General features: G+C 34.4%; 1 protein-coding gene and 1 long non-coding RNA gene across 14 annotated transcripts in view; both read left to right on the top strand.

The window, feature by feature from the left end:
- C15H12orf50 (chromosome 15 C12orf50 homolog) overlaps window positions 1-19,891 on the top strand; it is a 42,006-nt gene extending 22,115 nt beyond the window's left edge. For 7 of the 13 annotated variants that reach the window (XM_038558616.1, XM_038558615.1, XM_038558617.1 and 4 more), the window contains 10 exons: window positions 6,272-6,430; window positions 6,870-6,947; window positions 7,029-7,142; window positions 9,230-9,340; window positions 10,715-10,822; window positions 12,526-12,642; window positions 14,119-14,223; window positions 14,480-14,683; window positions 16,477-16,569; window positions 19,652-19,891. In XM_038558616.1, coding sequence (XP_038414544.1) covers window positions 6,272-6,430; window positions 6,870-6,947; window positions 7,029-7,142; window positions 9,230-9,340; window positions 10,715-10,822; window positions 12,526-12,642; window positions 14,119-14,223; window positions 14,480-14,683; window positions 16,477-16,569; window positions 19,652-19,677 — 1,115 coding nt within the window. In that variant the 3' untranslated portion in view covers window positions 19,678-19,891. Of the gene's footprint in view, window positions 1-6,271; window positions 6,431-6,869; window positions 6,948-7,028; window positions 7,143-9,229; window positions 9,341-10,714; window positions 10,823-12,525; window positions 12,643-14,118; window positions 14,224-14,479; window positions 14,684-16,233; window positions 16,287-16,476; window positions 16,570-19,651 lie in introns of all 13 variants that reach the window. The other 6 variants (XR_005370448.1, XM_038558610.1, XM_038558612.1 and 3 more) reach the window with 6 other exon arrangements.
- A 4,440-nt stretch (window positions 19,892-24,331) lies between these two features.
- Window positions 24,332-27,194, top strand: part of LOC111098894 — a 101,026-nt gene continuing 98,163 nt past the window's right edge. The window contains exon 1 of the long non-coding RNA XR_005369944.1: window positions 24,332-24,476. This is a non-coding gene — a long non-coding RNA (uncharacterized LOC111098894). The remainder of the gene's footprint in view (window positions 24,477-27,194) is intronic.

Here is a 27,194-nt window from a genome sequence, read left to right as displayed (position 1 = left end):
TAATTATGACAATGTATTTTTTTGGTTTGTAACATATAGATGTAATATAACAATAGCACAAATTGGGAGGGGGGCAGAAGAAGGAATAGAACTATATGGGAGTAACATTATCTCTAGCTGGAATTAAATAGTATAAATCTGAAATATCTTCTGATAAGTTAGGAACTATGTAGTAAGCCCTAGAGCAACTCTCAAGAAGATACTTTTAAAAATATGGAAAAATCATGAAAATAATTAAAATGTTATACTAAAAATATTTACTCACTGCAAAAGAAAGCAGTAGAGGAATAGAGGAACAAAAAAGAAAACAGGAAGTAAAATGACAGATAAAAATCCAACTTTATCAATAATAACATTGAATATGATTAGGTTACAATAGAGTAAAAAGGCAAATACTGCCAGATTAAAAATAAAGATTCAACTATATGTTATCTACAGGAGACACACTTTAGATTCAAATATATAAATAAATTGAAAGTAAAAGCATGAAAAAGGATATACTATGTAAACAATTATAAACAACATGGAAATAGAAGACTTGAACAACTATAAAAAAACATGACCAAACAGATATCTATAGACTATTGCTTGCAACAATAGTAAAATACACATATTTCTTTTTTTTAATACACATATTTCTTAAGTGCAAATGGCATAGTCTCCAGGATAGACTATATATATTAGGCTGTAAGGCAAGCTTTAATAAATCTGGAATTAGAGGAAACATACAATGTATGTTCTCCAAACATAATAGAATTAGAAATAAATAAGAAAAAAATAATAGTAAATTCACAAATATGTAGAAATTAAATAACACACCTATAAACAACCGAGACATTGCAAGAGTAATTATAAGAGCATTACAAGGAAAATTACCCAATGCTTTGAGATGAATGAAAATGAAGAAACAGCCTACTAAAACTCATGGGATGCAAGTAAAGCAGTACTTAGAAGAAATTATATAGTTGTAATGCCTATATTTAAAAATATGGTCTTGAATTAATAACCTAATTTTATACTTTAAGACACTGGAGGGCAGCCTGGGTGGCTCAGCGTTTAGCACCACCTGATCCTGGAGACCTGGGATCGAGTCCCACGTCAGGCTCCCTGCATGGAGCCTGCTTCTCCCTCTGCCTGTGTCTCTACCTCTCTCTCTCTCTCTCTCTCTCATGAATAAATAAATAAAATCTTAAAAAAAAAAACACTGGAAAAAGAATAAAGTACCTAAAACAAACAGAAGGAAAAAAATAGTAAAGATTAAGGCAGGAATAATGAAACAGAGAGTAGAAACTTGATCAAGGAAGTCAGTGGAAGCAGTGATAAAACCCAGGAAATTGAAAATCTTTAGTTAGACTAATCAAGAAAAAGAGATAAGACTGAAATTACTAAAGTCAAGAATGAAAGAGGGGAGATATACTGCCAACCTTTCAGAAAGGAAAAAGACTAAGGGAATACTATGAACAGATATATTCAAATAAATTAAATAACTTAGATGAAATGGACAACTTTCTAGGAAGATATAAATCACCAAAATGGACTTCAGAAAATAAAAATAGGAAATATGAATAGACCTATAACAAGGAGGTAGAATAAGCACTTAAAAATCTTCCTACAAATAAAAACTCAGGTTCATATGGCTTTATATTGAATTATACCAAACATTTAAAGAAGAGTTAATACCAGTTCTTCACAAACTCTTCCAAAAATATAGAAAATGGGGAACTATTTTCCAACTTATTTTACGAGACAAGTATTTACCTTGATTCTAAAACCAGACTAAAACATCACAAGAAAACTACTGACTGTTACTCCTAGTGAACATGACATGAAAATACTTAATAAAATTATAGAAAATGAAATCCAACATTATAGTCGATGACCCAGTGGGATTTATCCCAGAAATTCAAGGTTGGTTTAATTAAAAAAAATGATTTAATGTATTTATTCATGAGAACGCAGAGAGAGGCAGAGACATAGGCAGATGGAGAAGCAGGTTCCCTGTGGGGAGCCTCATGAGGGATTTGATCCCAGGATCCCAGGATCACGAACTGAGTCAAAGGCAGACACTAAACCCCACTGAGCCATCCAGGTGTCCTGGTTGGTTTAATTTTTAAAAATCAGTTAATGTGATACACCAAATCAATAGAATAGAGAGGAAAAAAACATCACCTAATAAGTGAAGAAAAAGTATTTAACAAAACTCAACACTAATAAATAAAACACTAAACAAACTAGTAGAAGGAAACTTCCTCAACCTACTGAGGATACATGAAAAATCCACAGGTAACATCATACTTATGGTGAAAGACCAAAAGGTTTTCCTTAAGATCAGAAACAATCATGTTCATTCTTGGTATTTACATTCAAGCTAAAGATGTTCATTCTTTCCACTTATATTCAAGTCAGAGAAATTGGGCAATTAAACCAAATAAAAGGCAATTAGATTGGGGGGCAGGGAGAAATGAAATTATCTCTATACAAATGGCATAATCTTTTATTTAAAAAATTCTAGAAATCATTAAAAAACTATTGGAATTAATAATTCAGCAAAGTTGCAGGGTAAAAGTTAATATATGGTAATTGGTTATCTTTCTATATACTAGCAAGAAACAAACTAAAGATGAAAGGAAAAAACAATAACACTTACAATAGCATCAAAAAGAATAAAATATTTAAGGATTAATTTAGCACAAAAAGTGTAAAAATTATACTCAAACTACAGAATATTGTTGAAAGAAATCAAAGAAACTTAAAAATAGAAAGAATAGTTCATGTTCATAGATTAAGTTTATTGATATAGTGATCATAGTAATACTCCCCAAACTGATCTATAGATTCAATATCATCCTTTTTAAAATTCCAACTGACTTACTTGAATAAATTGACAATCTGATTCTAAAATATATATAGAAATTCAAAGGACCCAAAATAGTAAAAATAATCTTGAAAATGAAAAACAAAGCTATAAATTCACACTAATTTCAAAATCTAGAATTTATTATAAAGCTACAGTAATCAAGATCACCTGATACTGGCATAAAAATAGATATGTAGATCAATGGGATAGAATTGAGAGCCCAGAATCAAACCTTTACATCAATCAACTTAGGGTCCATTGATTTTTTGACAAGGATTCATAGATCATTCAATGAGGAAAAGGATAGTATTTTCAACAAATGATGGTGGGGCAACTAGATAGCTATATAAAGTTATTTTGTACTTCTTCCTTATGCTTTACACAAACAAATTAACTCAAAATAGGTGAAAATCTAAGGAGTTAGTTATAAAACTCTTATAAGAAATCTTAGGTTAAAGGCAAAGCCTTCTTAGAGGTACCAGAAGAACAAACAACCACAATAGAAATGGATTAGATTTTTATCAAACTTAGAAACATCTGTGTTTCAGAGAACACCATGAAGAAAGTGATAAGACAACTCCTAGAATGGGAGAAAATAGGGCTTGTATCCAGAATATATAAAGAGTTCTTTTATAACTCAATTATATAAAAGACAATCCTATGGAAAAAAATGGGAAAAGAATCTGAAGACAGTTTTCAGATTTACAAATGGCCAATAAACTCATGAAAAGAGGGACGCCCGGATGGCTCAGTGGTTGAGCATCTGCTTTGGGCTTGGGTCATGATCCTGGAAACCCGGGATCGAGTCCCACATCAGGCTTCCTGCATGGGGCTTGCTTCTCCCTCAGCCTGTGTCTCTGCCTCTCTCTGTGTGTCTCTCATGAATAAATAAATAAAATATTAAAAATAAAAATAAAATAAACTCATGAAAAGATGCTCATCATGCATCATTAAGAGACTCTCATGAATAAATAAATAAAATAATAAAAAATTAAACTCATGAAAAGATGCTCATCATGCATCATTAACCATGAAAGTAAATCAAAACCACAATGAATAACCATTTCACATTCACTAGGATGATTTAATCAAAAAGATAATACAAAGTATTAACAAGGACGTGGATAATTTGAAATCTTCATAATTTGCAGGCAGGCATGAAAAATGGTACAATTGCTTTGGAAAACATCCTGGCAGTTCCTCAAAATGTTAAACACAGCATGTTTCCCAGCTTTTTCACTTCCAGGTATACACCCAAGAAATGTGAAAACACATGCCCACATGATAACTTGTATGCAATGTTTATACCTACATTATAACAGCCAAAAAAGTGGAAATTACCCAAGTGTCCATCCTCTGATGAATGGGTAAATTTTGGTATATCTGTATAATGGATTATTATTTGGATAAAAAAAGGAAAATAGTATCATTACAGGCATGGCTAACCCTTGAAAAACCTATGATAAGTGGAAAACATCATGTACAAAACACCACATATCATATGATTCCACTTATATGAAATATCTAGAATAGGCAAAACATAGAAACAAAATGTATCAGTGTTTGTATAGGACTAGGGGTGTTTGGAAGACACGAGGAGTAACTGCTCATGGGAATGGATTTCTTCTTTGAGTGATCAAATGTCCTAAAATTGATTATGGCAATGATACACAACTCTGAATATACTAAAAACTACTGAATTACATATTTATATGAGTAAATCGTATGGTATGTGAATTATATCTCAAGGTAACTTCTAAAAATGTGACTCTAAAATTTACTGTTTTGAATGTTCAGTGAAGCTTTTCTTTGCAACTAATGACAAGTCTTGGGAATGTATGTGGAAAATAGCTAAAAAGCTTTATTTAAAGCCATGGTTTTCCTTTAGAGTTTCTACTGATGCTCTTCTTCAATCGAGGTCAAGGGGTTATACATTTTTAAACAATAGTCCAGATATGGAAGAAGCAATTTTTTTCAACAAAAATTCCTAACTACTACCACACTCTACTATGCATTTGAATTTAGAAAATTCCAACATGGACTCCAATAACACTTTTTCTAACACCTTGTGTATTTGTTCTCTGTTACTGCTGGAACTAATTACCAGCAACCAAGTGGCTTCAACAAATCATTTGTTATTTTGTGGTTCTGTAGTTTAAAAATTCCATGTAGACCTCTCTGGATTAAAATAAAGGTTTCTCTAGGGCAGTATGTCTTTTGAAAACTCAGGGAGAGATTCTGTTGCCTTGCCTTTTCCAGTTTCTAGAAGCTTTCTGTATCCCATGGTTCATGTCCTCCTTCATCTTCACAATCAGCAATGAAAGTTAAGACCTCCTCTCATTACATAACTTGACCTAGCTTCTGTTGTCACATCTCTTTCCTGGCTTTCTTCCTCTGCATCTCTACCATTTACAAAGACCCTTTGGATTATCTTGGGTCCACCTGGATAACTCAGAACAAACAATCTGCCAATTTTAAGGTCAGGTGATTGCCTTAATTCCACGTGCAGCCTTAATTCCCCTTTCCGCTATAACCTAATACATACACGGGTTCTGGGGATTAGAACATGGACATCCTCAAGGGGCCATTATTCTGCCTACCACATCATGATTTTCTCCTGATAGCAATTTGTATAAATTAAATTAATGTATAAAACCCTATGGGTTTGGGGGTAGTTTGGTTAATCAATAAAGGAGGATTTCTCTTTTGGGAATTATAGTAAATTCTGGCATAAGTGAAAGATATGCCTTTATCTTATAAAGTGGTAGGAAGGCTATTGTGAACTCAAGCCTGTTCTTAGGCTAACCAATTTTAGGGAAAAAAAATAAATGTGGAAATTGGGGATCTGGAATAGGATTTGTTGCTTTCAAATTGTTGGGATGGCATACCTACCTAAAGATTTCTCATAACCCAGGACCCTAGTTAGATGATCATTTGGGGGCAGCGGTTTCCAAATGTGGCTGATTTCATAATTACCTTAAAAAATGGAATTAGATTTCTAGGCTTTAATCTAGACCTGCTAAATCAGAAATTCAGAAAGTGAAGACCAAAAAGATGTTTTCAATACTACCTTAAAAAATATTTATTTATTTATGTATTTATGTATTTATGTATTTATGTATTTATTTATTTATTTATTTATTTATTTATTTATTTATGAGAGAAAGAGAGAGCACAAGTGGGTGGAGGGGCAGAGGGAGAGAGAGAAGCAAGCTCCTTGCTGAGCAGGAGCCCAACATGGGGTTCCATCCCAGGACTCTGAGATCATGACCTGAGCCAAAGTCAGAGAGCCACCAGGTGCCCCCAATGAGATACCTTTTAATAAAATGTGCAGTAAATTAGGACAGTGTTGATCATTGAACATGCACATAATATGTATCTTATGAAGACTGAAATTTTGCATTTTCTCTGTAGATATCACACCACAGAAAGAAACTCAGGAAGGAACTCCACCCCCGACCCAGAGTCAGGAACCCCTGAAACCTCAGGAGAATATATCACGACCCATTCACCATCCTTTAGTTTTAAAAACTAACTTTGAGGAAGAAGAGGAGGAAGGAGATGAACAAAATGGTTAGTAAGGCTTTTCTCAGATCTACAATGCAAATTCAAAAACCCTACTATGTTTTTTATATATAATTTTAACTGTTAGAGGTTAATAACGTAATATATTAGGCTGATTTTGGTAAGAAAATAGCTTCAAATTAATTAAGGATATTAAATTCATTATGTTCTAATTTGTTCTAAGTCTCTACATGCTTATGATCATTTAGACTGGAGGGTTTGTTGTATGATGGCTGAGAGATAGATCTCATTTAAATATACACAGTTGCTTAAACTGATTGTTCTAGTATGTGAAATATAGCGATTAAAGACACCAGTATGCAAATGATTGATTTTAAAAATTAAAAAAGAAATCCATGAGAACAATGTCTGGGATTTTTCGTTCTGATTTATGTGTTTTCATATTATTTGTATTTGAACAATGTAATTAAACATATATATCCTATAGATGCTTCTAGTTTATGGACAAAGACTCCTGAAGAGATTGAAGAAAAAAGAGCAATAAAGGAGATGTGTTATAAATCTGGTAAGAAATTAGACATTTGTAGATTTTCTAATATTTGATGTGACACATTTACTAACTTTTACTTTTCTAATGGGAGATTAGGTGAATACTACAGATTTCATACACCTCCAGATGTTTCATCATCAAAAAGCATAGCCTCAACAGCAGACAAAGAGTTAGAAAAACCTTTGGAAAATGGCAGTGAATTACAAGAAGGTAAGGAATGAAAGGGCAGCATTTTAAGGTGATGTATAAGAGATACTTAGTGTGATAGGCTGTGAATTATTTAGTAAGATGTACATTAGAGTTAAATGATAAATAATACATCAGAATTGAGTGTGAGAAGGAAGTGCTTTTATCAGATGACCTATATTTAATATGAAAAGCTGTTATTAATGTAATTATGCCCTCCCAAAGGAGCTATAGAAGGAATAGACTTCATAAGCGCATGATGGCACTACACCCCCAGTGCAGTAATTCTGTAAATAGCTTGCTTTTACCATTTATTTTTCTTTGCAAATAAATCTCCCTGTAAAACAGGTGCATATTTTTCTCTATGAATGGAAAGGACAACCTAGCTGTAGAAGGACAAAAGAGAGATCACAGAATGACATTAGTGGCAGAACAAGGATACATTTGTTCATTGAATGAGTGCCTTTTGTGTACCAGGCAATTCCAGAAGCAATGCAGGTGGATTATTCTAGGGCTGGGCCTTTCAAGGATCTTATGTTTTGGTGAATCTTATTTGAATGTCGGTAAATATTTTGCCCTTGAAGGCAAGATAACATTTTTTTTCTGGCTATAGCACCAGAAACTCCGAGAAAACCCATGGATGCCCTGAGTTTATATAGTTATCTTGCCATTAGGATGAGCTGAAAGACTAGATTTGAATCCTTTTCTCTCCCTAAAAATAAAAAGTGATAGTTGGGAAATCTCCCAAGATCAAGATGAAGGTAAGATAAAGTAGAGGATCAAGAATATGATGCCTGCTGTTCAAGTACACATGTGGCAAACTATTTAAACATATGGCAGTAGGTGGCAGCAACATACCATTAGATGTTAGAATGATTGGAAAGCCTTAGCGGATAGGTGGGCACCCAACCTAAAGAAAGGCATATTGCCTAAATACTTAGGGAAAAAAGAAAACAAATGAAAAAGAATATTACTTAGGGAAAAAAGAAAACAAATAAAAGAAGTTAGCAATGAATATAAAAATGGTAGATTATAAAGATAATTATATGTCCTTTCACTTTATATTATGGTTTGTTTTTGTTTTTGCTGTTTTAAAGATTTTATTTATTCATTCACAAGAGACAGAGATGAGAGAGAGAGAGAGGCAGAGACTTAGGCAGAGAGAGGAGAAGCAGGCTTCATGCTGGAAGCCCAATGTGGGCCTCGATCCCAGGACCCCAGGATTACACCCTGAGCCAAAGGCAGACACTCAACCACTGAGCCACCTGGGCGTCTCAACATATTAATTTTTAAAGCCTTTTATTTTTAAATATTTTCAGTTAATTCATGAATAGCCTTCACCAAATTTCCCCAAATGTCAGCATTTTACACATTTGATTTTATTTTTCTCTCTTTCTTTTCTAATCCATTTGCATAAGTTGCAGATACGATGCCCCTATATAACTCTTATGTAACTTTAGTATAAATATCAAAATCAGGAAATCACTACTGATACCATATTATTTATAGATTTTTAAAAAAGACAAACTTCACCAGCTGTACCATCAATGTCCTTTATAGCCAAATGAACGTTTTCCTGGTTTTGAATCCAATCCAGAATCATATGATGCATTCAATTATCATGTCTCTCTTATTCTGCTTTTAATAGTTTATTTTAGGAGAAAATTATCTAGAGGTATATAGAATTGCTAAGAGTTATTTAATTATCACAATATAATTACTATTTGTCAGTAGTGGACTTTAATACTTTTTACTCAATTTGTTCATAAGTAGATATAATTAAAAGAAATATTACAAAATTCTTTATATAAAGAATACATCAAATAAATATACACACATAATGTTAGATTGTTTAAATTTTTAAATTGCCATTTCACATATAATCCACATAGGAAACTAAATTTGCTTGTTATTTTCTCATAATTATAAAATTTTCTTAAAATTCATATATTTATAAATTTATTAGTCATATCACTTTGCAAACAATACTTGCATTAGCTTTTAGACTTTTTACTATCATCATGAATTCTACTGTAGGCTAATGTAAGCATCTAATGGCTCCTGGGGTGTTTTTTTCTTTTTCCTTTCTAATTTTTTTCTTAATTTTTTAGGGGATGGTCTTACAGTTCCAACAAAATTTAGCCTATTTGAAAGGCAAGGTGAGATAAAAGCATCATTGGATAGGAAACCAAGGACTGACATTGCTGCTTTTGAAAATGGAGGTGAGTTAAGTTAAGATTCTGAATATATCACCATTTAATAAATGATCCTTAATTTCCTCTCTCATAACTAATTTTGTTTTTTCAAAATATTTTTGACATTTTTATTGTTGTCTTTGGGTAAGGAAATTGAGGCCTGGAACTTTATATAATTAATTGCCATAGATGAATCTCTATAGGGGAATGTCTGACACATGATATGCACTTTGTGAATATTTGTAGAATAAATGATTTTATGTTTCAACAATTGAATGACTGGATGAATGGAGACATGTATGTAGAATTTACAGATGACTGGAAGTTAATATGCTGGGTCGGGAGCAAAATTCAACAAGGTAAACTCCAACTGTGATACACACAAAGTCTTGCATTTTGTTCAAGACATTGATAGTAGATTTTCTTCAACTGGGAAAGACTCGACATGATACAGATTGTGAAGAAAAAGCAAATTTTTTTTGTTGGTTACAAGGTTTAAAAATGATTCAATAATGGCTGTCAGGTATCAAATAGCTCAGGCAAACACGTGGTGAATTATTAGGAGTAGTATAGGAAGGTAATTAAATGTGGTAAGTCATTTAAAGTACTCAGTAGAGTGTGTGTCTGACATATATATCAACTATAAATATCAACTATTATTATAGTAATTCTACTGATTTCTGTAATGGTAGTCCACATATGTGTGTCATTTTATTTTTTAAAATATTTATTTATTTATTCATGAAAGAGAGAGAGAGGCAGAGACACAGGCAGAGAGAGAAGCAGGCTCCTCACAGGGAGCCCCATGCGGGACTCGATCCTGGATTCAGGGATCACAACCTGAGCCGAAGGCAGGCGCCCAACTGCTGAGCCACCCATGTGTGTCATTTTAAAAGAAGGTTACTTGAAACTAAAATTTTATGTTATGAAAGGGTAACTTGTATGGTGAAGAATCTGGAAATTAAGTATATAAGTAATATTTTAAACAATTATGGATATTTATCTTGGAAAATAGAAGAACTTGAGCATAAAACTTGCTTTCATATATCTGAAGATACTCTTAGTACCACTGAAGGTTGGTAAAGAGTAGAAGTAAATTAAATTAAAGGAAAATTAATTGTGTTGACTATGTTAATTTTTGCAATTATCTGTATGTAAGTGCAAATACTATACACACACACACACACATATATATATATATATTAATCTAAACATATGTGGTAAGTGTAGAGATGTGGGTGGTTATCACTGAGAAGTGTTAAACACTTCTGGGAAGTTAAAACTGGGAAGTTAAACAAAACTGGAAGAAGGTATATTATAAAGAAGGATAATCTTGTGTTGGAAGATAGTCTTGTACAGCTTTCTGCTACCATGGCCACTGACAGTAAGGTATTGTTGTAGGAGGCGACTGTTATGTTCCACAAAGGATCATATTTCTTGGAGTAGATGAAAATGAAACTTTACCTGAAGAAAAGGAAATCACTATGTCAAAATGTTCAAATACTAAAGGTAATGAGCCATCCTATAATTTTAACCCATTCATAATCTGGATAGATATGTTAAATACAAAGCTTGACACTTATAGTAACCAATAGGAGAGGCAAGGTAATAAATAAAAACATACACTAAATATAATGAATAGGAGTCAAGAACTCTAAGGTTTCAGTCCTAGTCTATCCTTCATTGTTTGATCATGAGACCATCTCTTTTAGCTTTAGTTTCCTTATCTGAAATATTGGCCTGTTGGATTATGTAATTTCTAGGAATCTTTTTAGCTCTACAGTTATTGGTTCTGTTAAATAGAAAACCAAATCCTCTTTAGTTTCTTTTTCCAACTTCAAATACTCAGTGTGATTGGATTTTCTTAGAAGGCTTTGTGAAGACTGAAAAGTATTAATCTCATTTTGACCTCTATGACATTCTCATGTTTTAATTGTTACTAGTCTGTGAATAATCAAGAGATATGACAAGAAAATCCATCCTTTATAATTTTTTAAAAAGATTTTGTTCATTTATTCATGAAAGACACACAGAGAGAGGTGGAGACATAGACAGAGGGAGAAGCAGGTTCCTTGAGGGAGCGCTATGTGGGACTCGATCCCAAGACTCCAGAACCATGCACTCAACCACTGAGCCACCCAGGCATCCCATCCTTTATAGTTTTATAATCTCCTTATAACATGTGTAGAATTCTCCAGCTGGTACCTTTTTGCTGGGCAGCTCTCTTAGGTACAGTCTAAAAGGGTAGCTGTCCTATAACTAGAGGGCTTTATATGTTCTCCCTCTAAATATTAACAAATTTCATCTACTATTTTCCCCACCATTAAATAAATGTTCTCAAGAATAGGTTGAGGCCCTTGTGATCAAATTATTCTTATGGGAAATGACATGGAAGTCTCTGTTCCTCTCTCTCAGAGATGGAAATATTTTGCCCAATCTATCAAAAACACAAAAAGCAAAAAAAAATCTAACTATACTAACACTTGCTATTATTCGCATGTGACTGTTTAAGTTTAAACTAAAATGAAATAAAATAAAAAAATTCAGTACTTCGGTTACATTAGCTGTTTTTCAAGTGCTCACTATCCACATGTGACTAGTGGCAATCCTTTTGTACAGTACAAATTAAGGCCATTTCCATCATTGTATAAAGTTCTGCTGGGCAGACAGTCCTTCTCCAAAGCATGAAACACATGAAAGTTGTTACATTTAAATTATTTCTGAAGTCTTTTCTTAAAGATTTTATTTATTTATTCATGAGAGAGAGAGAGAGAGGCAGAGACGCAGGCAGAGGGAGAAGTAGGCTCCATGCAGGGAGCCTGACGTGGGACTTGATCCCTGGTCTCCAGGATCAGGCCTTGGACTGAAGGCAGTGCCTAATTTCTGAAATATTAATTGAAATAAGTGCATCTGATTTAAAATTAATAAACTTCTGATTCTTCTATATGATGGTATTAAAAATATTACCACTAATACATAATTTATATATTGAAGATAATGTCTGTATCTTGGATTTTTAATGTTTTGTTAGTGACAAATTTTGGGGAATCAATGTAGTGATTAGGGAATTTCAATGATGAATTATAAAAATTAATATACATCTATATTTTTTAAAGAGGTATACCCATCGTATAATGTTTGAAAAGTGAAATACCAACTGAAAGCTTCTTCTACTAATATTGACATTTTATTTTCTTAATTTGCTTTAAAAGATAACAAGGACAGTCCTCATCCAAAGCGTTCCCTAACTACCCGACTAGTACCTACAACGCATGTATTAAATGCTACTGAGAATATCAGTATGAAGTGCAGAGAGGACCCCTCTTCAAGTGAGACATTAGCTCTATCACTTTTTGGCCTTAGATATATTTGTCTTATCATGGATTTGTTTTGCTTATTTGAAGTAGAATTTTTAAAAAGAAAGAAAAAAGGATGGTTTGAAAATTATTCAGTATTAAGAATTAAAAACAATATTCTTCTACTAACTCTGACAACGAATTGTGATGTAGGTCCTAGTAAATTATATACGTTCCCACTAGTTTATTTTAGGTATTAAAATTAATGATATACTAACTTCTCTTGGAAGATTCATTAGTATAGCATTTTTAATTTAACCCACAGTGAGATACATTGACAGGTCTTTATTATGTTTTGGATTATTTTTCATGATTTGGCTTCTCCATGCCATTCAGTTTGATACTGAGATACTTCTCTTGATACAATTAAGACTCATGAATCTTCCTTCCTTCCTCCCTTCCTTCCTTCCTTCCTTCCTTCCTTCCTTCCTTCCTTCCTTTCTTCCTTCCTTCTTTACTACTTTCTCTTATTTCTTTTACTGAGCCCTTGTAATATTCTTAGATCCCAGCCAGGCACCGAAGAGGGCTATGATGGTTTATTCCTAAGAAGCTCAGTTTAGTGACATTTGTTAAAAATATGGTTTCCAAATCCTTGGAGCTGGAGCTTGAGAGTAAGGGTGAAGCATGATGTTTGGAGAGGACGTGGTGAATCAGAATTCAGACAATGCTTAAGTTGAACTTCAGAGCTAGGGCAAAGCCAGATTTATTAGTCCACTATATAGAGCTAATGTAATCTACATAGTGAACTTGTTCATTTTCTCCGTGCAGTAGTAACTTCCCAGGATCTGTTCGGGATCTCCACACAGAGAAATAGCAAAGAATGCCCCTGTCTACTAAATTGTTTTAGAATTCTCTGGAGAAATGTGCCTTAGAAATTCCTAGAAAACTGAGCTTGTATATAAATTTTTCAATGTAAAAATATGCCAGTAGAAAGTAAAAAGCCTTAGCACTTAAAAATTCTAATTACTTAGACTTGTTTCACCAAACTAACTACACACTCAAATTCTTAAAACTTAAAAAAATGAGGCAATTTTCACTAAAGGTATTTTACATTAATCCAACTTCTTAAGAAGGAGATTTATGTTCAAAATAACAATTCTAAAATTATTTAAAAAGAATATAATGAGATCTATAATTATATTTGGAATGAATTTTATATTCTTTTAAGCAATTTACATATTCCTTTGGGGAAGAGCATTTTTCTCTGAGGAATGCTACGTATTGAAAGTTTTCTCATCAATGAATGTCCAGGATAGCTGTTTTTTTTTTGGGGGGGGGGGCATGCTTTAAGAAATAAGTCACCCTTTGTTCTAGAAAGTAAAGTATTAGACTAGTGCATTTATTTTTTTCTCTTGCTTGACGTGAATGCACAGATATGTAATTATCACCGAGTAATTTTCAGATGAAAGCATCTCTTTAAAAACTGTAAAAATTTGTATCTTCTTCAAGTGAATGATGTCCAGCCAGTGAGGAAGCCTCACTTTAAAGGTGTGAAAAAAAGGAAATGGATTTATGATGAACCGAAGAATTTTCCTGGCTCAGGAATGCGGAGAGGTGAAGTATCTATATATTTGATATTTCTAAACTATACTTTGAAAAGAAATTAAATATAAAATAATATTTCCTACCTGAAAAACAAATTACTGTTGTGCAACCTGCTATTTTAGATGTCAACCCAAACTCTTATAAATTTAGTTCTTTTAGCACACATTGTCTTCCATAGCACTATCATTTAAGCAGCAGTATGTTATTTATGGGTATGATACTGGTTTGTATTATCCTTTTTTCCCTTCTCCCCTTTCCTTTACAGCAGTACAGTCCCCAAATCCCAAAAATAAAATGAGTTACCATCGCAATAATAAAAACAGAAATGCTGAGAATGCATCATATATCCATGTTCAGAGAGATGTTATCAGGACTGTCTCACTGAGTGCACCTCCCCGCAGCAGGCCCACAAATGGGTCCTACAATAAAGTTGATGTTAACAAGGAACCCAAACTCAACCTCTGTCCAGGTAAGACTCTTTTCTTATGTGATTTATACATGTCCATGATTTGCATCCCCATGGCATTATGTAATGGTCTAGTTAATCTTCATCACTACCGTCCCCGCCTTCTGTTTCTAGGCCATCACCACCACCAGGATGGCTTAGAAAACTGGTGAGAGGATATATTCCATGAGCAGGAGAGCACATGGCTTAAAGACATGTTAGAAAATGTGTTGGGGGATGCCTGAGTGGCTCAGTGGTTAGGGCGTTTGCCTTTGGCTCAGGGTGTGATCTTGGAGTCCTGGGATCAAGTCCCACATCGGGCTCCCTGCATGGAGCCTGCTTCTCCCTCTGCCTGTGTCTCTGCCTCTGTGTGTGTGTGTGTGTGTGTGTGTGTATGTGTGTGATGAATAAATAAATAAAATCTTAAAAAAAATGTATTGGGTGCAGATGTCTAGACATTGAACCTCCTTAGAGTTTTGTCTCACAGCACTGCACTTTGTTCCCTCTGAATAGCTTTTTTTCTCTCTGGGGATTGTATTCAAATGGTTGACATTTTCTTGTTCCACTAACCACGTTGTTCAATCATCACTTTCAGGCTCGCCTTGGCTTTTCCTTAAGCCTTTATGATTACTTTCTGAAAGGGTTAGTTTGGGGGTTAACTACAATATTTTTGACAACCTCTCATCTTTCCCACCATGTGCAGATTGCTTCTAAATCATGTCATCATGTAATAGGCAAAGTCATGGTATATGTCAGGAAGTACAAGGCCAAGGGGAGGAGGGAACTAAATCTTTTCCTCCTGTTTCAGATGAATTTTTCTCTTTTTGAAGTTGGGTTTCAGCTCTCTCAACAAAAGGCCACTTAATTCCCTCTAATTTCATGTTTGTATTTTCCTGTGTTCACAGTCTAGAGTTCTGAATGTTGTGCACTTTCTGAAACATAAGTAAAAATTCAATGTCTCTCTTAGGTCCTTTCTTTTATAATTTAAATAGAAGTTAGCTTTATTTGTCTTTCTTCTGTTTGTTTTAGAATTAAATGATAAATGGATTTATATATAAAAATAAAGATATTCTTGGGTAAAATAGTCTTTCAATTATTACTATTATTATTATTTACTGTGAGCGAATGGCTGTCTAGATTTGTATTAAGGTGGTCACAATTATGCTCACTACTACTTTTGTGCCATTAGTGCAAATGTTAACACAGGAATAAAAACAAATAAATTCTTAGTATTATTATGAACCGTGCTTTGAGAATCCTGGCCACATAGTAATACTTAAAAACCCAAATACAACATTGTTAGATAATAGTTCAAATATAAAGTTGTCAGAGGAAAGATATTTAAGAACCAAGTCAGTATATAAAGCTTTGGTTTCCTGAGACACTAAGTTCACTATGGTAGAGTAATCCCTGACATCATGGGAGTCAGTTCATGGAAGGTAAAAGGAATTGGTGGTGCCTTCTGGGTATTTTCTTCTTTTTCTTTCTTTCCTCTCCAAGAATTAGCAGAATTGTATGGTAAAGCAAGGCAATGAAATATTTTGATCACATCCAGATATCATACTCTCTTGTAGCTTAGCCTCATGGGAGAGAGCCTTATTTGAAGAATTGGACAGCCAATTAAGAGGTACATAACCATGTTCATTGATAACATAAGTGGTCTTAATAAATTCACTTGGGTTCCTGATGCCTTAGCTTTGAAATGCTAAAATACATTACTTAGAGAATAGTTTCACCTCTGAGATATTTGTAACATTGAGACACTCTTGGAATATGATTTAAAGTTATAAAATATTTAATTCCTGTCTTCTTCTCAGATAAATATATGTCAACATCATATAATGGTTCAGCCTGGCGAAAAAGAATTCCTTTTTCAAAAACATATTCAAAAACTGAAAAGATATATGCAGGTAAATGTTTCTAGTAATTTTAATGTGTCATTCTAAAAATGGATGACAAGTTTTTATGTTTCAGGGTCAGGAAACATTTTAGAAAAAATTAGAAAATATTCATGATGTTTATGAACACAATTACTTGGAGTTTAGTAGATAGCTTGTCTATTAGCAATTTAATTTTACTTTGTTTTATTGTGTTTCTCCTTTGTCTATCTTTATGTTATCAGAAATCTTTCGATATATTTCTCTCCTTAGATATAAAATTAGCAGTTGGAGCAATTTTATGTTAATATTCATTATTTGTTGAACTACAAAGCAAATATATAAAACTACATTTTGACACAAAATATTAAAGCCCTACTATATCCACCATGGACAAATATTGGCTGGTGCAGACTAAAGAGAACCTGAGATGTTTCCAGGCCAGAAGGCTCTGAGGGACTATGATATTCCCCCTTCTTGTGCTCTGTTCTCAGGGAGAGTATGCAAATCCTGGGAATCTCCCCAGGGTGGAGGTTTGAAGCCAATCAGACCTCAGGTGGTTCTTTTGCTAAAAAGCTTGATGTCTTCTCCAAGCTTATCCTGGGGCTGGTACAGTAGGTTTGGAAAAACACACAGGATAAAATGGTTTCAGTTACTCCAGAAAACTGAGTCTTTCAGAAAAGGTTCTAAATAGAGAGTTCCTACTTATATCATTAGCCTAGAGCTTTCAGAATAATCTGAAATCCATAAACTCTTATATGAGAGCTTCCTGGAATGAACCTGAACACATCCAGATTAGAAACTGTATACTTTTCAAAAAACAAGAACAAAAACAGCTGATATATTCTTTAGTATTTCTCAAAACTCTTGATTTCAACTGTGATGTTAGTTGCTTTTCTTTTTTTCCCATTTCTTTCCAAATCATATTGTAGTCTAAGAGAACTCTGTTGCAGTGCTTTTTCATTGACTATATTTTCTCTTAGCTTTTTGTGGGTTTTCACATGTGATTGCACTTAATTTTGGGGAGAAGGAGATGAAAAGTTGGTAAAAATCCTGGATAAAAACTACAAATTGTTGAGCTGCATCCTTTTCTTCAGTGGTTTCCTTGTGGGTGTGATATTATTTGGAGTATTTAAGGATGAACTCTTCATCCTTGCCCCTATCTTGGTGACTGCTCTTGTATCCCAGCAGCCTTCTCCTTTCTCATCCCAGGTAGTTAAATAATGAATTACAGAAGAATGTAGGGGATGGATGGGGCACTTCAGAGCATGAAACATGTACCATCCATGTATGGCACAGGAGAGGAAAAGTGACACAGGATGTGAGCTTATTAAACTAGTTTTGTTCAATCTGTAGAGCAAGGAGAGGGAGAGTATGAAGAGGTATCAAAAGACCAGATACAGTGTGGGGCTACTATTCTAATCTAGTTCCCTTCTGCTCTTCTCCCCTCACATCCAGCTATGCCAGGACCCAGGGGTAGAAAGTCAGTGATGGATTTCCCTTTGAAATTTATAAGACTTTGAGCATAAAGAGGATCTGCAATGCACTTCCCAAATTCAGCCAAGGGAGAAAAACTTTGGAGAGAATTTATCAATGTGATCTATTGGTGGGAGTGTGGGGAGCAAGCCATATCTAACATGAGAGAGGGCTGGAGAGTGCTTCTTGAGATTCCCAAGCTCCAAGTTTGCTTGGGAGGATCACATATTCTGTAAGTTCAAGTGAAACAGTTCATGGGAAAGGGCCAGTGGGGCTAAACAGTTTTCTGACTAGGGCTAAAGGCATAGCATCAGAAATATGCCTTTGGGTTGGGCCCTACTGGAGGGGAAAACTCAGTGAGAATCTCAAAAGACTGCTCTTCCAGGGATTTGATTATAAACCAAATCATCCACTCGTTACTTGTGATTTGAGGTATTGTCTAAGGGCAAAGACATCACCTGGGAGTTTGTTAGAAACGTAGAATCTCCATATCAGACCTACTAAATTAAAATGTGCATTTTAACAAGTTTCCCGGGATGATTAAGATGCTCATTAAAGTTTGAGAAACCTTAGGCTATGTTGTCTGGACCACCATTCACCAGCCTGGGACCCGGGCCTTGTGGAGACCCATGATTGTTGAGATATTGTCTTCCCAGCTGTCATGAAGCAGCAACCATTCTCCCCAACCCTAGAAATTAGGATAACAGCAGGGAGATGGGAGAGGGAGGGACAAGAATCCTGAGAACGAATTTCAAATCTGAAGATGGTTGAAATGTAAATGTGAAATGACTAAGTAATCACTAATTTGGACTAAGTTTATGTGCAAGTGTATGTGTAAATTTTCTACATCAGGCAGAATGAGGACTTAGATTCAAGGAATTAAATAGAATTATAAAAATAGTTTTCTTATTTACTTGAGCTTTTGACTGGGAAATCTGTAACCCTTAAACTATCCCTTCCCACTGTTGTTGTCATCATCAGACTAGAGAAAGATGAGCTTGTGTTTCCTCCCCTGCACTTCCTGCTAGGGCACAGAGGAGAGATTTCAGCATTTCCCAGTGGGCAGATGGACTGCTGGAGAGAGGAGGGAGAAAGCACAAGCTGCCACTAGCCTATTCTGCTAAGGAATATCTCAGAGCCAAGGCCACAGAAGTGTAAATGGGCAAGAGGAGCCTTTTGGGAAAATGTTGTCAGATGCTATGAGGATAATGCAGCAGGAGAGGAAAATGTGTGGGAAGCAAGGAAAGGAGCTGAAGGCGATTAGAGATGTCAGCCTTCCCTTGGGGGCCACATGTCCTTTCTGATAAGAATATGGCTGGTGTGACTGGAGGTGCCTGTCTCTGTAGGATGGAGCAGTCGTTCTGTTCACTCTGGGTGCACCAAGGTACAGCCCTTATATGTGGTATCATTTCCATCCTTTTTCATCCCTCCATCCAAATTCAAAACACAGTAAGCTTTGGAAAGAAATGAACTTAGTTTGAATAGCATTTTGAAAATATATGAATTAAAACAGTGGACTTAGGTTTTGTTTTGCCTTTAGATTTATGGTAAGTAATTAGCCAAGAAATGCAGAATGTTGGTATCCCGAAGAATGCTGAGAAGGAAAATAATTGAAGTATTTTGTGTGTTTTATTATTAGAGCCAAGAAGAAATGGGAGCAAGTAAATCTGGAGGTTGAGAGAAGAGAAAAATGAGAAAAGAGAAAAGTGCCAGATATCCTCTGATTTACAATCAAAAATGAAAATTCAAAGAATGAGATATTCAAGTACTCCATACTATATACTGGGTAGCCAAAGATGATAAAATGCAAATTCTGAAAATAAGATGCAGGAAGTACATTGTGCTCTTTCAAAACTGATAAAAATGCAAATTACAAACAGCTGCCTGTGTATTTATATAGGTCTGGAATTCATTCGATGCATTGCCACAAACATTTAATAAAATTTAAAAGTTTGACAATTAAAATCATTCTTTACTTGTAAACAAAGTTAGATTGCACAGATTGAGAAGTGAAATTATGTCTTTGATCTCTGTTTTGTGATATTCTTTATAGAAGAAACCTCACATTTTCTTTCTCTACCTAGATTTTGAGTTGAGCCCTCAGTGATAATAACAGATAAAGTGTAAACAGACCCAATGAAGTCTCAGGGTTACAGTTTGGTGATGAGTATGTTAGAGGAATTCCAATGGAAATGCACTTTGATGTGTTGTAAAAAAAAAAAAAAGATTGGTTTATTTTGCAGGGCAGTGCTGAGCAATGTCTTCTAGTTGGCAACTACAAAATCTGCTGCTGAGATGTGTGAGATTCATGACTGAAAAATAAACATTTTCGTACCAAGAACACAAAAACTATATGATCATATTAAAGAAAAAGGATTTGTAAAAGGAAAAAAAATGAATTAACAAATGATGTTTAAGAAGTATTAGTGAGAGTTTAAGGCTTTAAATAACTCTAGAAGTATAAATGCTTAAAATGAAAAGAGACACATCATTTGAAAACTGATTTCCATTTCTTCTGTACTTGTTTAGAATAATAAAATTTTAATTCAAAGAAATTCATCTGCAAAGTGACTGAAACAAAAAATTGAGAATTTATTCTTTAAGCTTAAAGCCTAGTATGACAGTAATATATGCAATTAACTTTTCAAATAGTGTTTTTGTAAGTTTGTAGCATTTGTACTTCTGAATTTATTCAAGTTCGGAACTTTGGGACACCTTTTATTCATATTTACACACATCTTGTGGTTATTAGTAGCCTCTTGTTCAGTATTTATGGGGGGCTCATCAGAGTTTAAGCTTAGAAATATTTTATTTTAAAACATTTTGTAGATGTAATTCTAGCTTGTGGAGTAGTAAGTCCTAGTTTCTAGCTTCTAATGGTGCTCTGTCTACCAACTTTCAAAAGCATGTGGATATAGTCATTTTGTTTTCATAAATAGAGTGGACACAAATGAAAACTGTGCCAGAAAGATACCTTGGTGAGACAGATTTGAGCAGGATATAAGAAAAGAGCTAGGTTGAAAAAGCTGTCTAGATGGAGGCTGATAGGAAACATCCATAACTCCACTTAACAGATCTATGTCCTTCTAAAAGTTCATGTAGTGGTGGAGAAGGGATGGTTCTAAGAAGGCAATTCAAGATATCTTTCTCAAAGTATGGATTCTTAGTGTGTATATTTATTACATGAAAAATGCTGAGGACTCAATGAGGAATGAGAAAAATCTGAAAGAAGACTCAAATGTCATTCTCCTGAATGTGTGCATGTATTATTCCTGAACAAATGGACATTTTTATTATGATAAACTTTGTCTAAGAGGGCCATGTGAATGGTGGCATTAATGAATTCTGTTTTTATATTTGTGATTTATGGAAAAGGCATGGCTTAAATGGGGCAAACTAGTAACCAAGAAAGAAGAAGATAGCAAGCCCCCAAATTAGAAAGGCTAGAGGATGACAAACATAAGTGGACAAACAAAAATATAGTAAGCCAGCGAGCAGTTAAGCCTGCTGACTCCTAAACATAAAAGTAAGGCATTTAAGCCTAAGTTAATGATGCCAGCAGTAGAGTTGCTTTTCTGGCAGTTCCAAAAGCTTTCAATGAATTTGAATGGGTGTATAATGATTTTACTCTTTTCAAAACGTAGCAGTAATAAAAATTTTAACAAAAATAGCATTTATTCAATGCTTAGTATATTAGTTTGCTAGGGCTCTCATAACAAGACACAACAAACTATGTGGCTCAAACAACAGGGATTTATTGTTTCATAGTTTTGGGGCCATAAATCTGAAATCAAGGTGTTGGCAGCATTGGTTCCTTCTGAGGACTGTGAGGGAGAATATGTTCTTGGCCTATCTCTTTGGCTTTGTAGATCTGACTTCTTGTTGTGTCTCTCCATATCATCTTCCCTGTATGTAATGTGTGTTCAAATATCCTCTTTTATAAAGGCATGAGTCAGATTAGGAATCACCCTAAAGACCTCATGTTAACTTGATTACCTCTATAAGGATCCAATTTCCCTGTAAGTTAAACTTATGAAGTACTAGTGGTAAGGACTTCAGCATGTGAATTGGGGCAGGGGGCATGTAAAGATGTCTCTTGGACCCTCCTAAAGTGAGGAGGTAGGTCTCAAATGACAAGTCCACTCTAACATTTCCATCTCTCTAAGCCTTTGAATTACTCTAAGCCTTTGAATTACTTCCTTTACAGTAAACCAAGGGATTTGGTATTTCTAGCTCACTCACTGGGCCACCTTTTAGTCCATATTCAAGCCAGCCAACCAACCAACCAACCAACCAACCAATCAACCAACCAAACTATTGGAGCCCTTAATAATTCCCTGAGCTGTGACTTTAAAAGTAGAACTTATGCTTAGTGGGCCCATATCAACACAATCATTGTGATGTAACTTTATGCTTCTTTCACTATTATTCTACATTTTTAATATCCATTCCCACACACAGTTGCAGGGTTTTTGTTTGTATAAATTAGCAAACTCAAGTTGCTCTTTTGGAGTGTGGTGTACTTCCTCATGGGTCATACTTCATACCTCACCTTTAGTAGCCTGCTTGGACTTGAGTCTAATTGCAGGTCTAGTAGCAAAGAGCAATGATGGAGGTCAGACCTGAGGGAAATCAGCATTGTTTTACTTGGCAACTCCCTCAGGTAATCTCAGATGGGGGTGATGGGGCTGCTTCTATCGGGGGTTGAGAGGTTAATTCTATTAGCCAAGACTCATCAGAATGTAGGGCCTCAAATATCTCTAGCTTCATGAGGGTCTTCCCATATCTCTCCATTCCAACTTTCAGATGATGTTCCTCCTCAAACTATGCTGTCACTTTAACTGAATAATCTGTGAGCCTGGGGTTTCAAATTGTGTTGCAATTCAGTGGTTCACAGGATTAGATTATGAGTTTGTTTCTCAGAAATCTCAGCCTTAAAAAAAAAAAAATAGAAAAGAAATCTCAGCCTTGTGTCTATTAGAGGAATCTTTTTCCAGGGAAGCTTTCAGATCATTTAGGTGATATGTGAACTAGGAATTCAAGATCCTTGCCTCTCATAAGTGTTTGATTATGAGTATACAATGGTGATTTTTTGTATATTTCTAGTGCCATATCATACCATGGATGATCAGTGCTCTCTTTACTACTAAAAATAGAGTTATTAGAGTCTTTAAATCTAATCAGATTAGAGAACAAGTTTCAGAAATCCCAGAACCAATTCAGAAAACTCCGTTTTAAGATTATGTTCTTATAGAGCCACTCTTAGTACCAAAATCTGTATTGGAGTTCTCCAGAGAAACAGAACCAATTTAATATATTTTGTATAAATACATATTTCATTTGATTTTTGTTTTTTAAATTAATTTATCTATTTACACAATTTGACAAAATATAGTATAATAACCCACTGCTCATCCCATTAAGGTCCCTCCTTAGTGCTCATCACCCAGTTACCCCATCCCCTCACCCCCCTTCCCTTCTACAACCCTTTGTTTTCCAGAGTTAGGAGTCTCCAATGGTTTGTCTTCCTCTCTATTTTTTCCCCACTCAATTTCCCTCCTTTCTCTTATAATATCTTTCACTATTTCTTATGTTCCATATGAGTGAAACCATATAATGATTTCTCTGATTGACTTATTTCACTCAACATAATTACCCTCCAGTTCCATCCATGTTGAAGCAAATGGTGGGTATTCGTCCTTTCTGGTGGCTGAGTAGTATATATATACCACATCTTCTTTATCTGGTCATCTGTCAAAGGACATAGTAGCTCCTTCCACAGTTTGGATGTTGTGGACATTGCTGCTATAAACATTGGGGTACAAGGGTCCTGTTGTTTCACCACGTCTGTATCTTTGGGAATACATATCTATTTTACATATTTATTTTTTGAGAGATTTATACTAGGCAAGGACTCCACAGGACCATGGAGACATATCTACATGGAGACATGCTCATCCTTCTATAATATGCTCTAGTAGCACAGATGCTAGATTTCACTCTTCAAATCATCTTAACCCCATTTCTTGGACTATATAGGTCTCTCCCCTAAGACAGAACTCCAAAGAGTGAACCTTGCTATCAAAGGGTTGGAGAAGGGAAAGCTATTTTCAGGGTGTTAATGGAAGTGAAGAATGTGGGTTGTCCTTTCCATAGAAGTGCATGGGGTCTTTTGAGTTTTGGGACATAGCAGGGAATGTAAAAAAAAAGAGGAATGCATCTCATTCCAGGCAAGAGTGTGAGGCTCTTCAAGCTTCTAGTTTCTAGTACAGAACTCTGAATTGTCCCAGAATTCTAAACACAATCCTGGTCTTCTGGTTGTTATGTAGGGTTATTTCTTAGCTTAATTTATAACTTTCAAATACTTAAATATATAGCATGTGAATCTTCATATCTATTCTTGCCTAGGCTCTGCAAATATTAGAGATATTCAGCACATACATGCCAAAAAGCAACAATAGCAGGTGGGATCTTAACACTAATTGTTTCTTTTACTATGCAAACAGTGGACAGAACAAGCAAATTATTAGCTGTAACAGGAATCTAGCCTTTTGCCAGAGATTTGTCATTAAAGTGAAGGAGGTCGGTTGAGCAGAAGGGTCAGTGTTAATTACATTTTTGAAAAACTTCAGATGGAGAATGTACTGAACAAGTATGTGATCCCTAAATAATTTCTGATTCCTTGATTCTACACTGCCTAGGTAATTCAGAGGCTTATTGTTGTAAAGAACTGCTGTGGATATACTGCCCAAGGAAGCTTTGGGCAAAACCAGAAGCTCTGGGCCCTATTCTGTGAATAGTAATGCATACCATTGTTCTTTGCTACTAACCAAAAAATGATTTGGGAAATTCATTCAATCTTATTTAGTCTGTCTTCTAATCTTTAGTATTAAGATCTGAAGCCTGTAAGCCTAAGATCTAGAATACCTTCAGAGATAAAGGCAGCTCTAGCATCTCTTAAATGGCCATATTTTAATTTAGTATGGTGCCTAAAAAATAGTAACTACCTAGTAAATTGTAGCTTCTATGAAAATTAATTGTAAAGAATGAAAATATAAATCTTCAGTTTCCAGCAGTATGGTAAAATATTTATTCAGAGAATAGCTCTTTCTGTAAGAACATAACCTAAATATGCCACATGTAAACAACACAATGTAAAACAAAAACATCTCTTTCAGTGCATGTCTGAGCAGGAAGGAAAGAAAATGATTTGCTCAGAAGCCAGAATGACAAGGGGGGAACCCAAAAGAATAAGGAAGCCTGAGAGCTGACATCTGCTTTGGGGTTTCTGCAGATTCTTAATGCCACAGAGTTTGGGCTTTAGTGCCCACAAACCAAAGAATGAAAACAGTATAAGGCATGAACAGAGCTGAGGACAGGATGAGAAACTTCACAAGAAGCCAGGACATATTAAACATGATATGGTCAGAAAGGAAACTAGATAAAGAATACTTAGTTTGCAGACAGAGATACTTTGAATATATACTCTTCTCTTAAAATTTTAGACATAACTTTTCTTTCAGGTGAATTTTGGGTTTGAATCCACATTATCGAAATGTCCCAAACAAACTTCAAGTGAAAAATGTAATATAAAGTGTTCTCAAATTGGTAGTGCCTCAGGCACTTGGATGAGGTAAATGATTTCTGGTTTCTGTTCTTTAAATTCAGATATTATGGAATGGCCAAAGATAAAACTCCAAGTGAGGCAAATTTGTAATTAAAAAATTAAACAGATACAATCGTAAGTCAACAATAGCAATAATATATGGAAATAAGACTTGCAAAAAGTACTGAAAGTGTTTTTAACAATTAAGAAATAATGCAAAAATATGAAGAATGGACAAAAAGCTATCAGTATTGGCCAAAACTATTTGAAAAGGAACCATATAGAACATTTAAAAGTGATCAAAATAAAAGAACATTTAAAAGTGAAAATAAAATCATTGAAAGTGGAAAAATAAAGGATAGGGTAAACAAAGAAATTGCTGAAGAAAGTAGAAACTGAAGGATATATTTAATAAGTTATTCATAATATATCAGAGAGAGACTAAAAATGAAAACTATAAAAGAAAGGTAAAGAGAGATGGAAAATAAAGTATAATTAGAATTCCAGAGGAGATGAAAGAAAAAATTAGAGAAAGACAAGACAATAGTTGGAAATGTTTCAGAATTGCTGAAAAACACCACACTAGGCAAGGACTCCACAGGGCCATGGAGTAAGCCCACTGGGTCAAAAAAGAATGGACAAAAAACAACTCTTATTTGTACCCTCTACCTTGGACTATTGTACATCAAAAATTACATTTTAAAGCAGATAGAAAGAAAAGACAATTTACCAACAGAAGAAGAAATACTATGCTCATAGCAGAATTCTACATAGCTGCAGATCCAGACAACAATGAAATAATCAAAACACTGAAAGAAAATATTTATCAATCTAGACAAGAATGCCCAGAATGTATATATATATCTCACTTTTCAAGAATGTGAGATAAATAAAAATCATTTAGAGAAATCAAAACTGAAATCTTTGCCAAGTTACCAAATTTACTTCTGAAGGAAATGCATTCTGAAGAAGGAAAGTGATTTATAAAAATAATCTGATGGGAAAAAAGAATGGTCAGCAAATAATATGAATTTATGGCTTAATTTAAGGAAATAATGTAGAAGTCAATAACAATATTTTCTAATTTGTAAGTTCAAACAAACCAAATTAGTACTAAAATATTATACCACAATTATACATAGATTATAAGAATGGGTGACCAGAGTTAAGGAAAATGGTTTCCAGTTTTGTTGAACATGTAAGATCATGTATAATGTGCTCGATGTATTCAAGGGGGCACCACTGAAATCATAATCTGAGAGCAAGTGCACCACCTGTATAGCTATATTCAGCATAAAGGAGCATGATATGATATAAACTTAGACATTATTTAATTATGCATATTAAAATTTTTAGGATAACTGTAAGGAAAGAGAAACTTTGTTATTGCCAAATTGGTAGAAGGAATAAAATGGAATAGGAAAAATTTTAAAAAGGAAAAAAACAGAAAAGTGTTATAAAAAGCACAAAATAAAGCACCAAAAATAAATTCAAATATGTCAGTAATTACAGTGTAAATGTAGAAAATTCTATTTGATAAATATTTTCATATACAGCTGTATACTATTTCAAAGAC

Source organism: Canis lupus, chromosome 15, assembly GCF_011100685.1.
Source record: "Canis lupus familiaris isolate Mischka breed German Shepherd chromosome 15, alternate assembly UU_Cfam_GSD_1.0, whole genome shotgun sequence".
NCBI classification, from domain to species: domain Eukaryota; kingdom Metazoa; phylum Chordata; class Mammalia; order Carnivora; family Canidae; genus Canis; species Canis lupus.
This window is presented reverse-complemented; position numbering and strand designations above follow the sequence as displayed.